The sequence below is a fragment of the Oryza glaberrima genome, chromosome 7, assembly GCF_000147395.1.
Source record: "Oryza glaberrima chromosome 7, OglaRS2, whole genome shotgun sequence".
In the NCBI taxonomy this organism is placed as follows: Eukaryota; Viridiplantae; Streptophyta; class Magnoliopsida; order Poales; family Poaceae; genus Oryza; species Oryza glaberrima.
Window position 1 is genome coordinate 16,933,793 of NC_068332.1, and position 12,125 is coordinate 16,945,917.

General features: G+C 52.9%; 2 protein-coding genes across 2 annotated transcripts; one reads left to right on the forward strand and one right to left on the reverse strand.

Annotated features, from left to right (window-relative positions):
• Window positions 1-1,105: 1,105 nt before the first annotated feature.
• On the forward strand, window positions 1,106-2,960 carry LOC127778401 (anthocyanidin 3-O-glucosyltransferase 2-like). Its single transcript, XM_052304997.1, has one exon. It carries the CDS (start codon window positions 1,224-1,226, stop codon window positions 2,646-2,648), a length of 1,425 nt encoding a protein of 474 aa, XP_052160957.1. The 5' UTR covers window positions 1,106-1,223; the 3' UTR covers window positions 2,649-2,960.
• On the reverse strand, window positions 2,935-10,089 carry LOC127780247 (anthocyanidin 3-O-glucosyltransferase 2-like). Its single transcript, XM_052307173.1, has 2 exons — window positions 9,632-10,089; window positions 2,935-4,122 (listed from the first exon to the last, which is right to left on the reverse strand). The coding sequence occupies exons 1-2, from the start codon at window positions 9,911-9,913 to the stop codon at window positions 2,935-2,937; spliced, it is 1,470 nt and encodes a 489-aa protein (XP_052163133.1). The 5' UTR covers window positions 9,914-10,089.
• Between the last annotated feature and the right edge of the window lie 2,036 nt (window positions 10,090-12,125).

Genomic DNA, 12,125 nt, shown 5'->3' on the forward strand with positions numbered 1-12,125 from the left:
CACGTAAAATAGAGCGACTCATTAGCGCATAATTAATTAAGTATTTGCTATTTTTTTTAAAAAAAGAATTAGTATGATTTTTTGAGAGCAACTTTCATATAGAAACTTTTTACAAACAACGCACTGTTTAACAATCTGAAAAATGTGTGCGTGGAGAACGAGGACGGTGAGTTCCGAGGATGGATTCTAATCTCTCGGGTGGACATCCACCTGTTTCTTTCATGCCACCTAAATGATTATGAAAAAATTCGAAAAAATTTTATAAGATAGGTTAATATGTAATATATCACTTCACAAACATACAAGTTCAAATTCGACTTCTACAAGTTGTAATAAAAATAACAAATTAAACTCTAACTAGTATACGTATATTCACAGTCAGATTTGTTATTTTTGTTACAATTTGTAGAAGTCGAATTTGAACTTGCATGTTTGTGAAGTGATATATTACATATTAACCTATCATGTCAATTTTTTTTAAAAAAAATCATAATTATTTAGATGACATGAAAAAATGGGTGGACATCCATCCGAGTGTTTAAAACAGTTTTCCGGTGAGTTCCTCGTAGACAAGACAAGGATGGCCTCACTTGAGGGGAGTGGATTTTGATCTCTCGAGGGGATATCCCCTCATTGTTGAATGTCACTTAAATAGTTATTAAAAAAATTGAGAAGATATATTAACATGTAATATATCAGTCCACAAACATAGTTCAAAATCAACTCCTATATCTCATAAAAAAATGTTTTTTCCCCTCACGTGAGCTATAGCCTATAGTCAGCGGCTACCGCTCTTGTTGTGCTTGCTCTAAACAGTCTTGCGGCTATATTTATTATTTTATTTGCGTACTTTCTCTAAACTACAACAATTCAATGCCGCTTTGTAGATAAGGTGCCTAATTCTACTGTTCCGTGTAGAAAGTGCTTCGGCGATTTGAGCTTTGATCTAGTAATAAGATCTACCGTAAAAAGTTACCACCGGATACGCATCACTTCATGAGAATCGTCCCAAATCCCACAGGCCCAGATGGGCCGGAGAACGTGTGGTGCAACGCAACGCAGAATTGGTACCTACCCACCGGTGGTTGTACACACGCAGCTCGCGCGTGCTTTGGATGCAACCAACAACCACAATAATTCACTCACCTTTTATAGCTTCTTCGCAACTCCAAACTTCCCGAGCATCTTATCTTTGCAGCTAATAGTAGCCATCTCGCACTAAAATGGCGATCCCGACCCTCGTGCTGCTGCCAACCTGGGGCACCGGCCACCTCATGTCCCTGCTCGACGCCGGCAAGCGGCTGCTCGGCTGCCGCGGCGGCGGAGGCCTCTCGCTCACGGTGCTCGTCATGCAGCCGCCGAGGAAGGAGTACGCGTCCGCCGTCGCCGCCACCGTGCGCCGGGAGGAGGCATCGGGCCTCGACATCCGCTTCCGCCACCTCCCCGCCGTCGAGCCCCCGACCGGCTGCGCGGGCGTCGAGGAGTTCGTCTCCCGCTTCGTGCAGCTCCACGCGGACCACGTGAGGGCGGCCGTCTCCGGCCTGGACTGCCCGGTGGCCGGCCTCGTCATCGACTTCTTTTGCACGACGCTGCTCGACGTGGCCCGGGAGCTCGCCGTCCCGGCCTACGTGTACTTCACCTCCAATGCCGCGTGCCTCGCGCTCTTGTTGCGCCTGCCGGCGCTGGAGGGGGAGGTCACCGTGGAGTTCGAGGAGATGGACGGCGAGGTGGACATCCCAGGGTTGCCGCCGGTGCCGCCGTCGTCGCTGCCGATGCCGGTGATGGACAAGAAGAACCCGAACTACACGTGGTTCGTGTACCACGGCAGGCGTTTCATGGAAGCCAACGGCATTATCGTCAACACGGTGCGCGAGATCGAGCGGAGCGTCCTTGCCGCCATCGCCGACGGCCGCGTCACGCCGGGAGTCCGTGCCCCGGTGATCCATCCGGTAGGCCCGGTGATCTCGTTCACCCCGCCCTCCGATGACCCGCCGCACGAGTGCGTGCGGTGGCTCGACGCGCAGCCTCCGGCCTCCGTCGTGTTCCTCTGCTTCGGGAGCATGGGCAGCCTCGCGCCGCCGCAGGTGCTCGAGGTGGCGCACGGCCTGGAACGCAGCGGGCACCGGTTCCTGTGGGTGCTGCGCGGCGCTCCGGCCGCCGGCGGCAGCATGAATCCCACCGACGCCGATCTCGACGAGCTTCTCCCGGAGGGTTTCCTGGAGAGGACGAGAGGGAGAGCTCTCGTGTGGCCGACGTGGGCGCCGCAGAAGGAGATCCTCGCGCACGCCGCCGTGGGCGGGTTCGTGACGCACGGCGGGTGGAACTCGACGCTGGAGAGCCTGTGGTTCGGCGTGCCGATGGTGCCGTGGCCGCTCTACGCGGAGCAGCACATGAACGCGTTCACGCTGGTGGCCGCCATGGGCGTGGCCGTGGCCATGAAGGTGGACAGGAAACGGAACAACTTCGTCGAGGCGTCGGAGGTGGAGCGCGCGGTGAGGTCGCTGATGGGTGGGTCGGAGGAAGGGAGGAAGGCAAGGGAGAAGGCGGCGGAGATGAAGGCCGTGTGCCGGAAGGCTGTGGAGGAGGGCGGGTCGTCGGACATGGCGGTGCATAAGCTCTACGAGGAGCTCTCCACGCAGACTGCTTAAAATACTACACTCTCCATTCCAAAAAGAATCAACTTAGAAGAGCATGTGACCCCTCTTAGGACAATTTATATATACACCTCTTATATCCACATACATAAACAGGAGTCACATTCCCTTCTAGGTTGATTCTTTTTAGGATGGGGGAGTAACTGATTGGGAGTTTGGGACACAACAGCTGTGATACTGTTATTTACCGTACAGCCTGTTCGTTAATAATTGATTTATTTTTGGATTGGTTTATTTAGACGGATGGAGTAGACCAATATCTCGTTCGGAAATTTTGTAACTATTTGGACGACACATGGATCATCTCTTGCGAGAGCTTTTGCAACGCCACGAACGACGACCCGTCTTCCTCCACGGCGTTCCGGCACACGGCCTTCGCCTCCGCCGCCTTCTCCCTCGCCATCCTCCCCTCCTCCGACGAGTCGTCCATCAGGCACCACACCGCGTGCTCCAGCTCCGCCGCCTCCACCAAGTTGTCCCGCTTCCTGTCCACCTTCATCTCCACGGCGACGCCCATGGCTGCCACGAGCTTGAAGGCGTTCAGGTGTTGCTCCGCGTACAGAGGCCACGGCACCAGCGGCACGCCGTTCCACAGGCTCTCTAGCGTCGAGTTCCACCCGCAGTGCGTCACGAAGCCACCGATGGCCGGGTGGGCGAGGATCTCCTTCTGCGGCGCCCACTTGGACCACATGAGGCCCTTCTCCTTGGTCCTCTCCAAGAACCCCTCCGGGAGGAGCTCGTTGACGACGGCGTCCGTTGGGTATGGCATGCTGGTGGCTGGCTGGCCTCGCAGCACCCATAGGAAGCGGTGCCCGCTGCGCTCCAGGCTGTGCGCCACCTCAAGTACCTGTGGCGGCGTGAGGCTGCCCATGCTCCCGAAGCAGAGGAACACGACGGAGGCCGGAGGCTGCGCGTCGAGCCACTGCATGCACTCGTGCGGCTTCTCGGGCGGCGGCTTGAAAGACAGCACGGGACCGACCGTGTAGATGGCCGGAACGCGGCGTCCCGGCACGCACCGGCCATCGGCGATGGCCGCGAGGATGGCCGGCTCGAGCTCAGCCACCGTGTTGATGATGATCCCCATGGCCTCCATGTAGCAGTTCCCGTGGTACACGAACCCCTCGTAGTTGCAATCCTTCTTCATCACAGGCGTCGGCAACAGAGCCGCCGGCACCGGCAGCAACCCCGGTAAGTCGACGTCGCCATCCATCTCCTTGAAATCCACAAGCACCTCCTTGTCCAGCGCCGGCAACCGCAGCACGAGCGAGAGCATGGAGACGGCGGACGTGAAGTACATGTACCCAGGGAGGCCGAGCTCGCGGGTGACGTCGAGCAACGTGGTGCCGAACAAGTCCAAGACCACAGCGGCGACGCGGGACTTGAGGCCGGCGATGGCCTCCCTGGCGTGCGACGCGTGCTGCTGCATGAACCGGGACATGAAGTCCTCGCCGCGGCGGTAGTCGGGGAGCTTCTCTATGAGACGATAGGACTCAACGCGATAATCATATTGATACCGATGTGGAGTACATATAGGCACACAACCTTCCTGAATCTACTCAACCGATTTATAGAAACAGAACCGGGAGAGATATCCGGAGGTGTGGCCAAAATGGAAACATGAAATACATGCCAAATAGATAAGATACGCTAACACCCCCCCGCAGTCACAGCGTCGGCCTGACGGACGTTGAGATTGGACCAAAATTCTAAGAACACAGTCGTAGGCAGTCCCTTGGTGAAGATATCAGCAAATTGTGATGTTGTGGGCATGTGAAGAACTCGTACAGCTCCAGCGGCAACACGATCATGAACAAAGTGAAGATCGATCTCAACATGCTTGGTCTGTTGATGCTGCACGGGATTGGTGGAAAGGTAAACTACGCTGACATTGTCACAATAAACAAGAGTAGCCGTGGAGGGAGGAATATGTAACTCATGGAGAAGTTGGCGAAGCCAGCATGTTTCAGCCACTACATTGGCGACAACCCTATACTCAGCCTCGGCACTGGAACATGAAACCGTGTTCTGACGCTTAGATGACCAAGAGATGAGGTTATCACCGAGGAAGATAGCGTAACCGGAGGTGGAACGCCGTGTGTCGGGACAACCGGCCCAATCAGCATCAGAATAAGCCACCAGGTCAACAGTGGGAGAGCGATGGAAGCGAAGACTGTAGTCCAAAGTACCACGCACGTATCGGAGGATGCGCTTCAGAGCAGCAAGGTGCGGTTCTCGCAGGTCATGCATGTGCAGGCAGACCTGCTGAATAGCATAAGCAATATCCGGCCGGGTGAAGGTGAGATACTGAAGAGCACCAGCAAGGCTGCGAAAGTTAGTCAGGTCAGCAACCAGAGCGCCATCGGCGGAGGAAAGCTTGGCGTTGGTATCAATAGGAGTGGAGCAAGGCTTATAGTCGGTCATCCCAGCACGCTTAAGAATCTCAACACTGTACTGTTGCTGATTGAGTGCAAGGCCAGACGGAGTGCGGCAGACACTGATCCCGAGGAAGTGATGTAAGGCACCAAGATCCTTCATGGCAAACTCTGACTGGAGAGCACGGATGGTCCAACGGAGAAGGTCACCAGTAGAAGCAGTGAGTACAATGTCATCAACATAGAGCAGAAGATAGACCATGTCAGTCCCGCGACGGAAGATGAACAGAGAGGTGTCAGACTTCGCTTTTGTGAATCCAATGGAGAGGAGGAAGCTGGCAAAACGGCTGTACCAAGCGCGGGGAGCTTGCTTCAAACCATAAAGAGACTTGTTCAGACGGCATACAAAGTCAGGTTTGGAAGCATCGACAAACCCAGTAGGCTAAGAGCAAAACACTGTCTCCTGTAAAGTCCCATGCAAAAAGGCATTCTTGACATCAAGCTGGTGAATGGGCCAGTCCCGAGAGACTGCCAAGCTCAGCACGGTGTGGACAGTGGATGTCTTGACAACCGACTAAAGGTCTCATCGAAGTCGATGCTGGGGCGCTGAGTGAAGCCACGGAGAACCCATCGTGCCTTGTAGCGGTCGAGGGAACCATCCGCCTGAAACTTGTGTCGAAAGATCCACTTGCTGGTGACGATGTTGGCGCCATGAGGACGCGGGACGAGCTCCCAAGTGCGATTGGCCAAGAGAGCATTGTACTCTTCCTCCATGGCCATACGCCAGTGTGGGTCGGCCAGTGTGGCACGATATGTGCGGGGTACTGGAGACAGAGGAGCAGCATGCAGCTTGAGGCACTGAACTAGACAATGTATACCGGCCTTCGCACGCGTGACCATTGTGTGGTCGTTGACAGGAGCACCGACCTGTGATGGCGGCGGCAAGGTACCAGGAGCACGGGCGTTGCGTGGACGCATGGTGGCACCACTTGGTGGAAGAAAATGCGTCAGATCAAGTGGCACCGTGACAGGTAGAGACGCCCGTGTAGAGGAAGAAGCAGCCGACGGGAGAGCCGAGTTGATGGACCACGTCCCAGGAGAGGCAGGCGGCCCATCCGTCGGTGATGCAGGCGGCCCGCGAGGTGGCGAGTCCGGCTCGGTGGAGGAGCCAGCTGGGGAGGCCGGCCCAGGCGTAGCGGACAGCCCGGTAGAGGAGCCAGCCGGGAAGGCCGGCCCAGGCGATGCGGACGGCCTGGCAGGTGACGCGGACGGCCCGGTAGAGGAGCCAGCCGAGGAGGCCGGCCCAGGCGACGCTGGCCCGAGAGGCCGAGGCGGCCCCGGAGGCGAGCCGGCCTGGGAGCCAGCAGGGGAGATCGATGCTGGGACCGATGCTGGGGCCCTGGTGTGTTGGCGATGTCTAATCGGAGCTGGTACTGTAGCAGAAAAATCCTCGAGAAAATCAAGGTTAGCAGCATCTGCATGGTTGGCCATCTCAGCATATGGAAAAGAGTGCTCGTCAAACACCACATGACGCGAAATATAGACCCTGTTGGAGGAAGGATCAAAACACCGGTACCCTTTGTGATCCTTAGGATATCCTAAAAACACACACATGACGGAGCGAGGCGCGAGTTTGTGGGGAGTGGTGGCGGAGAGGTTGGGGTAACACTTGCAGCCGAAAACTCTAAGGTGTGTGTAGGAGGGATGGGCACCATAAAGGGCGAAGAACGGTGTGTAGTGTTGGAGAGTCTTGGTGGGATGGCGGTTAATGAGGTGGGTGGCTGTGTGGAGGGCTTCTACCCAAAAAGGTGGTGGGAGGCTGGCCTGAAACAGGAGGGAGCGAACTATGTTATTAAGGGAACGTAACATGCGCTCGGCCTTACCGTTCTGGGGGGGAGGTGTGGGGGCATGACAAACGGAGAGAGACACCGTTCGTAAGGAAGAAACTTCGTGCACTGGAGTTGTCAAACTCACGACCGTTGTCACACTGTATGTTCTGGATAGTGGTGGAGAATTGTGTCTTCACAAAAGCGAAAAAGTGGGACAAAGTGGAGAAGGTGTCGGATTTAAACTTTAACGAGAAGGTCCACACATAATGAGAAAAATCATCAAGGATAACCAAGTAGTATTTAAACCCAGATACACTAACAACTGGAGATGTCCACAAATCACAATGAATAAGCTCAAACTTTGCTCTAGCTCTAGTAAGACTCGTAGTAAAGGGAAGTCGGACATGCCGACCAAGCTGACAAGCGTGACAAAGGGAGGTGGCGCCTTTCGGGGGAGGAATGACGGAAGCCTGAGCCAAGCGAGTGAGAGCCTCATGACCAAGGTGGCCGAGCCGGCGATGCCAGAGGTCGGTGTTGGAGGATGAAGCTACAAAGGCGTGGGTAGAGGCTGCCGAAGGGAGAGTGTCCGCTGAGAGGGGGTAGAGGTCTCCTGAGCTATTGCACCTGGCGATCTCGATCCTGGTTTGATAATCCTTCACAGAAAGGCCAAAAGTTTCAAGTGAAACAGCACACCAATTATCACGAGCAAAACGGCGAGCAGAGATGAGATCCTTAATAATATGTGGAGAGACTAAAACATCGTTAAGCACAAAAGAGTGGTTAGGGTGATGTAAATAGGCAGTGCTCGTGGCAGTTATAGGTATGAGAGAACCATTACCGACAACTATGTGGGAGGGTTGTAAGTGGTTTGGTGGAAAGGATGCACTAAGGATACCGGAATGAGCAATCATGTGAGAAGATGCACCTGAGTCCATGTACCACTCGTTGGAAGGTGGTGGAGTCAACGTTGCCGTGTTGAAGGAGCTCGCGAGCGCCTGTGGGTCCCACTGGGAGGGGCCGGCCCACTGCGGTGATGGCACCACAACAGGAGAGGGTGGCACCACCGAAGGGGCGGCCGAGTACACCGATGGCCCAGGGAGCTGGAGGGGCGGCAGACTCGCGTGCGGTGGGAGAGCACCAGGCTGGTCGAATTGGCCCAGCCCAGCACTGTATGCGGGAGATGCCTGCAGCCCAGGAAAAACTGCCCCAGCAAAAGGAGGCCGGCCCAATATGCTTGGGGCCTGCCCAGGCCACATATGTATAGTGCCAGCCCATGGGTTGAAAGGAGTGGGCCACTGCTGGGCCTGGCGAGGGGCGCTGGCCTGTTGGCCGGCCAGTTGACCGCCCGTGCCCTGTCCTCCCTGTGAGCCGGCGGTCTATCCGCCGTGGCCGCCGCCTTGTCCGCTGTTGCCGCCACCATTGTTGCGTCCGTGACGACGGTTGCGGGAGTTGTTGCCGAAGCTGCCGCCGCCACCGCCGCCGCCACCTTGGTTGTTGGGGATGTTCTAGGCGGTGCGGGCGCCAGCGGTAGACGCGACGAACGCCGTCGCGGTTTCGGACGCCGGACGATGCCCCTTCGTGATTTCTTCAAGCAGCAGTTGCGATCTAGCATGGAGAAAACTAGGAAGCGGAACTTGCATGGGGAGTAAAGACTGCATATTGCCATACTTGGGGCTCAACCCGTTGATGAGGGTGAGAACGAGCGTGTGATCGCTCTGTGGTTCACCGAGATCGGCGAGGCTGTCCGCCATGGTGTGAAGTCGACGGCAGTACTCCGTGACGAAGAGGTCGCCCTGCTGGAAGGTGTGGAACTCGGCGGAGAGGTTGACGGCATGGAGCTCGCGGTTGCCGAGGAATTGGAACTCGAGGTCGCGCCACACCGTGCGAGCAGAGGCGGTCGGCGACATGACTTCTTGAAGCGGGTCATGTGATATTGTCCCATACAACCAGGCAAGGACGACACACTCCATCTGTGTCCAATCGGCCTAGTCGAGAAGAGGGACGTCGGAGGCGACGTGATCCATCAAGGCATATTTGCCGAGAATCACGAGGAACAGACCGCGCCATCAGGAGTAGTTTGCAGCGGCGAGGTCGAGCGTCACCGGGACAAGTGCCTTGACGTTGAGGACGGCAACGGCTTCAGTATGAAGGGCGTTGCGGGCGTCAGCATCGAGGACTTAGGGTGGTGGCGTGTTGGTGTTGTCGAGGACGGCGCCAATGGTTGGAGCCGAGATCGATAGGCCGTCGGCGAGACGGGCGAGCAGCGCCGCGATCTCTGGGAGGGTGGACGGTGATGTAGTTTCCGTCGACGGAGGGAGGTCAGACGCAGCCAGCGGCGCTGGAAGGTGTGTGGAGAGCACGTCGCGCACAGCGGCGGAAGCCTTGTCAGCGGCGGAGTCGGCAATGGATTTGGTGATCACATCGTCGACTTTGAGACCGGGAGGAGGCTGGTAAGATGCGCGCATGGCATCGGCCACTGCTGTGACAATGTTGTCAACGAGCGCATCGTGGGAGAGGGAGGAGCCGGCGGTCGACATGGCCGCGGCGAGAAAAATAGGGTTTAGGAGCGGAAGCGGTGGATCGGGGAGTCTGATACCATGTGAGACGATAGGACTCAACGCGATAATCGTATTGATACCGATGTGGAGTACATACAGGCACACAACCTTCCTGAATCTACTCAACCGATTTATAGAAACAGAACCGGGAGAGATATCCAGAGATGTGGCCAAAAGGGAAACATGAAATACATGCCAAATAGATAAGATACGCTAACATTCTCGGCGGGGAGGCAGTGGAACCGGATGTTGGGGCCGGAGCCAGCCGCCGACGCCTCCGCTTCCCGGCGGATGGTCTCTTCGTGATCGGGCGCGCGGACAAGCTCCGGCAGCTGCGCGAGGAGCACGGTGAGCGACATGGCGCCGCGGCCGCCGTCGGCGTTGCCGCAGAAGCCAACGCGGAGCATCCGCTTGCCGACTTCCAGCATGGGCGTGAGGTGGCCGGGGACGCAGAACGGGATCAGCACCACCGTCGCTGGGCTCGCCGTTGCTGGAGCCATAGCTCACACAGATCACTGATTACGCGCGGGAAGCAGGCCGGAAACGAGATTGTGTTGCGTGCTTGCGTGAGGCTTACTGCGTTTCTTCTTTCCGCTTCTTCCTCCTCCTTTTGGAGTGTACATGGGGGCGCCTCAAATGGGGATGGCTAACAATCTAACATGAATGCACAGCAACTGATGGGCCACCGGCCGCGTCACTAATGCACTGTTTGGTTGGTTGTCTAACATCCAAATACTCCTGGCTATTTGGAACATATGCGACGTGGGTTTTGGAGAAGGTCCTAAAGAAGGAGAGTGGGTTCTAAACTCTCGAGAGGACGTCTCCTTATTATTTGTATGTCATTTAAATAGTTGTGAATAAAATTGATAAATTTAAATAGATGTATTAACGTGTGATATATCACTCACAAACATGCAAATTAAAATTTATACTTCTACACGTTGCAAGAAAAAACAAATTTAACTATGCATATTAGTTTAATTGGTTTTTTCGTTGCGAGAGCCGAGATGCAGAAGTTGAATATGAACTTACATGTTTGTATGTATCACATATTAATACATCTTCTGAATCTTTTTATAACCATTTAAGTGGCATGCAAAAAACGAGCGGGCATCTCCTCAAGAGTTTAGAATAGTTTTTCCTTGAGAGTTTAGAATAGTTTTCCCTAAAGAAGAGAGAAAGAGATAGTACCTGCCATAAACATTGTATAGATGTTTTGTCAACCGATTCTAAGGTTGTGTGTTTAGATCCAGGGGTGAAAAGTTTTGGCGTGTCACATCGGATATACGGACACACATTTAAAATATTAAACGTATAATAATAACAAAACAAATTACAGATTCCGCTTGTAAACTGCGAGATGAATTTATTAAGTCTAATTAATTCATCATTAGCAAATGTTACTGTAGCACCATATTGTCAAATCATGGAGCAATTAGGCTTAAGAAATCTGTCTTGCAAATTAGTCGCAATCTGTGAAATTAGTTATTTTTAGCCTATATTTTGGTTGTGTTCGGTACTGGGAGTTCCCAACTCCCCTCTCTCATTTTCTGTGCGCACGCTTTTCAAACTACTAAATGGTGTATTTTTTTTGCAAAAATTTATATACAAAAGTTGCTTAAAAAATAATATTGATCCTTTTTTAAAAAAAATAGCTAATACTTAATTAATCACGTGCTAATGGACTGCTCCGTTTTCTGTGCGTGGGTGATGGGTTCCTAACACCCACCACCGAACACAGCCTTAATACTTTGTGCAAGTGTTCAAACGTTCGATGTGATAGGATGTAAAATTTTAGTGTGGGATCTAAACACCACCTAAAATGGAGAACGGCACTAGCTCTAGACTTTAGTTCCTGGTTCCATAGGAGAGAGAGTTTAGACCATTGTTAGGCTCTCCAACTTTTTGAAATAGTAGTGGGTCTCACGTATGCACCTTTAAGAGTCTTTTAACTCTTTATGTATATAACTATGACGAAAGCTCGCCTATTTTCATGGGCACTATATTTAATTTCCATAAAAAATTTACCGTAAATAATCGAATATTTAATTTTAGGTGATTTACAAGCTACAATATTATCCCTTGAAAATTATTATGGAATTTTTTTCGAGCATTCTTTAATGATTTTGTTGAAAGGTCCAAATTTGAATTATTAAAACTGTAGAACATTATTTCTGCTCCGTTTTTGATGGAGTCTTGGGGACGCGAGTCGTGACGTCCTCGCATAGAGCCTCTGTCTCGTAGCCGCTTTAATTTGATCCCTTCCCTTCTCTCTCCGACACCCGCACCGATGACTATATAGAGGGGGATCTTGTCTCGGTTCTGGTTTAGTAAGCTTTATGGTTTCTTAATCACAAAGTTTTTTCAATTAGATCTATTAGCAAGCCTAGGGTTTAGATTTGTCTTTTGTCTTCTTTCCTTTTGGTCAGTGGTTTCTTCGTCTGCGAGGTCCTCTGTGAAGACCTAGAGAGTCTTGTCCGTCGGGTTGTTGACAGTCCAATCGACAATATCGTTTTTAAAGAATATATTAGGGAATGACGACTTAATCTGTTATCTGTTATCTGTTACTACTTATCTGTTATATAAAAATTTATAATGTTTCCGTCGTCTGTCTTATCTAAAAAAAAGAGCGATCATTAGAAAAAAAAAACGCGGCAACGGAAAAAAAAAAGGCGAATCGGAGGCGGAAAAAAATTTTCCCCTCCCGTCTCC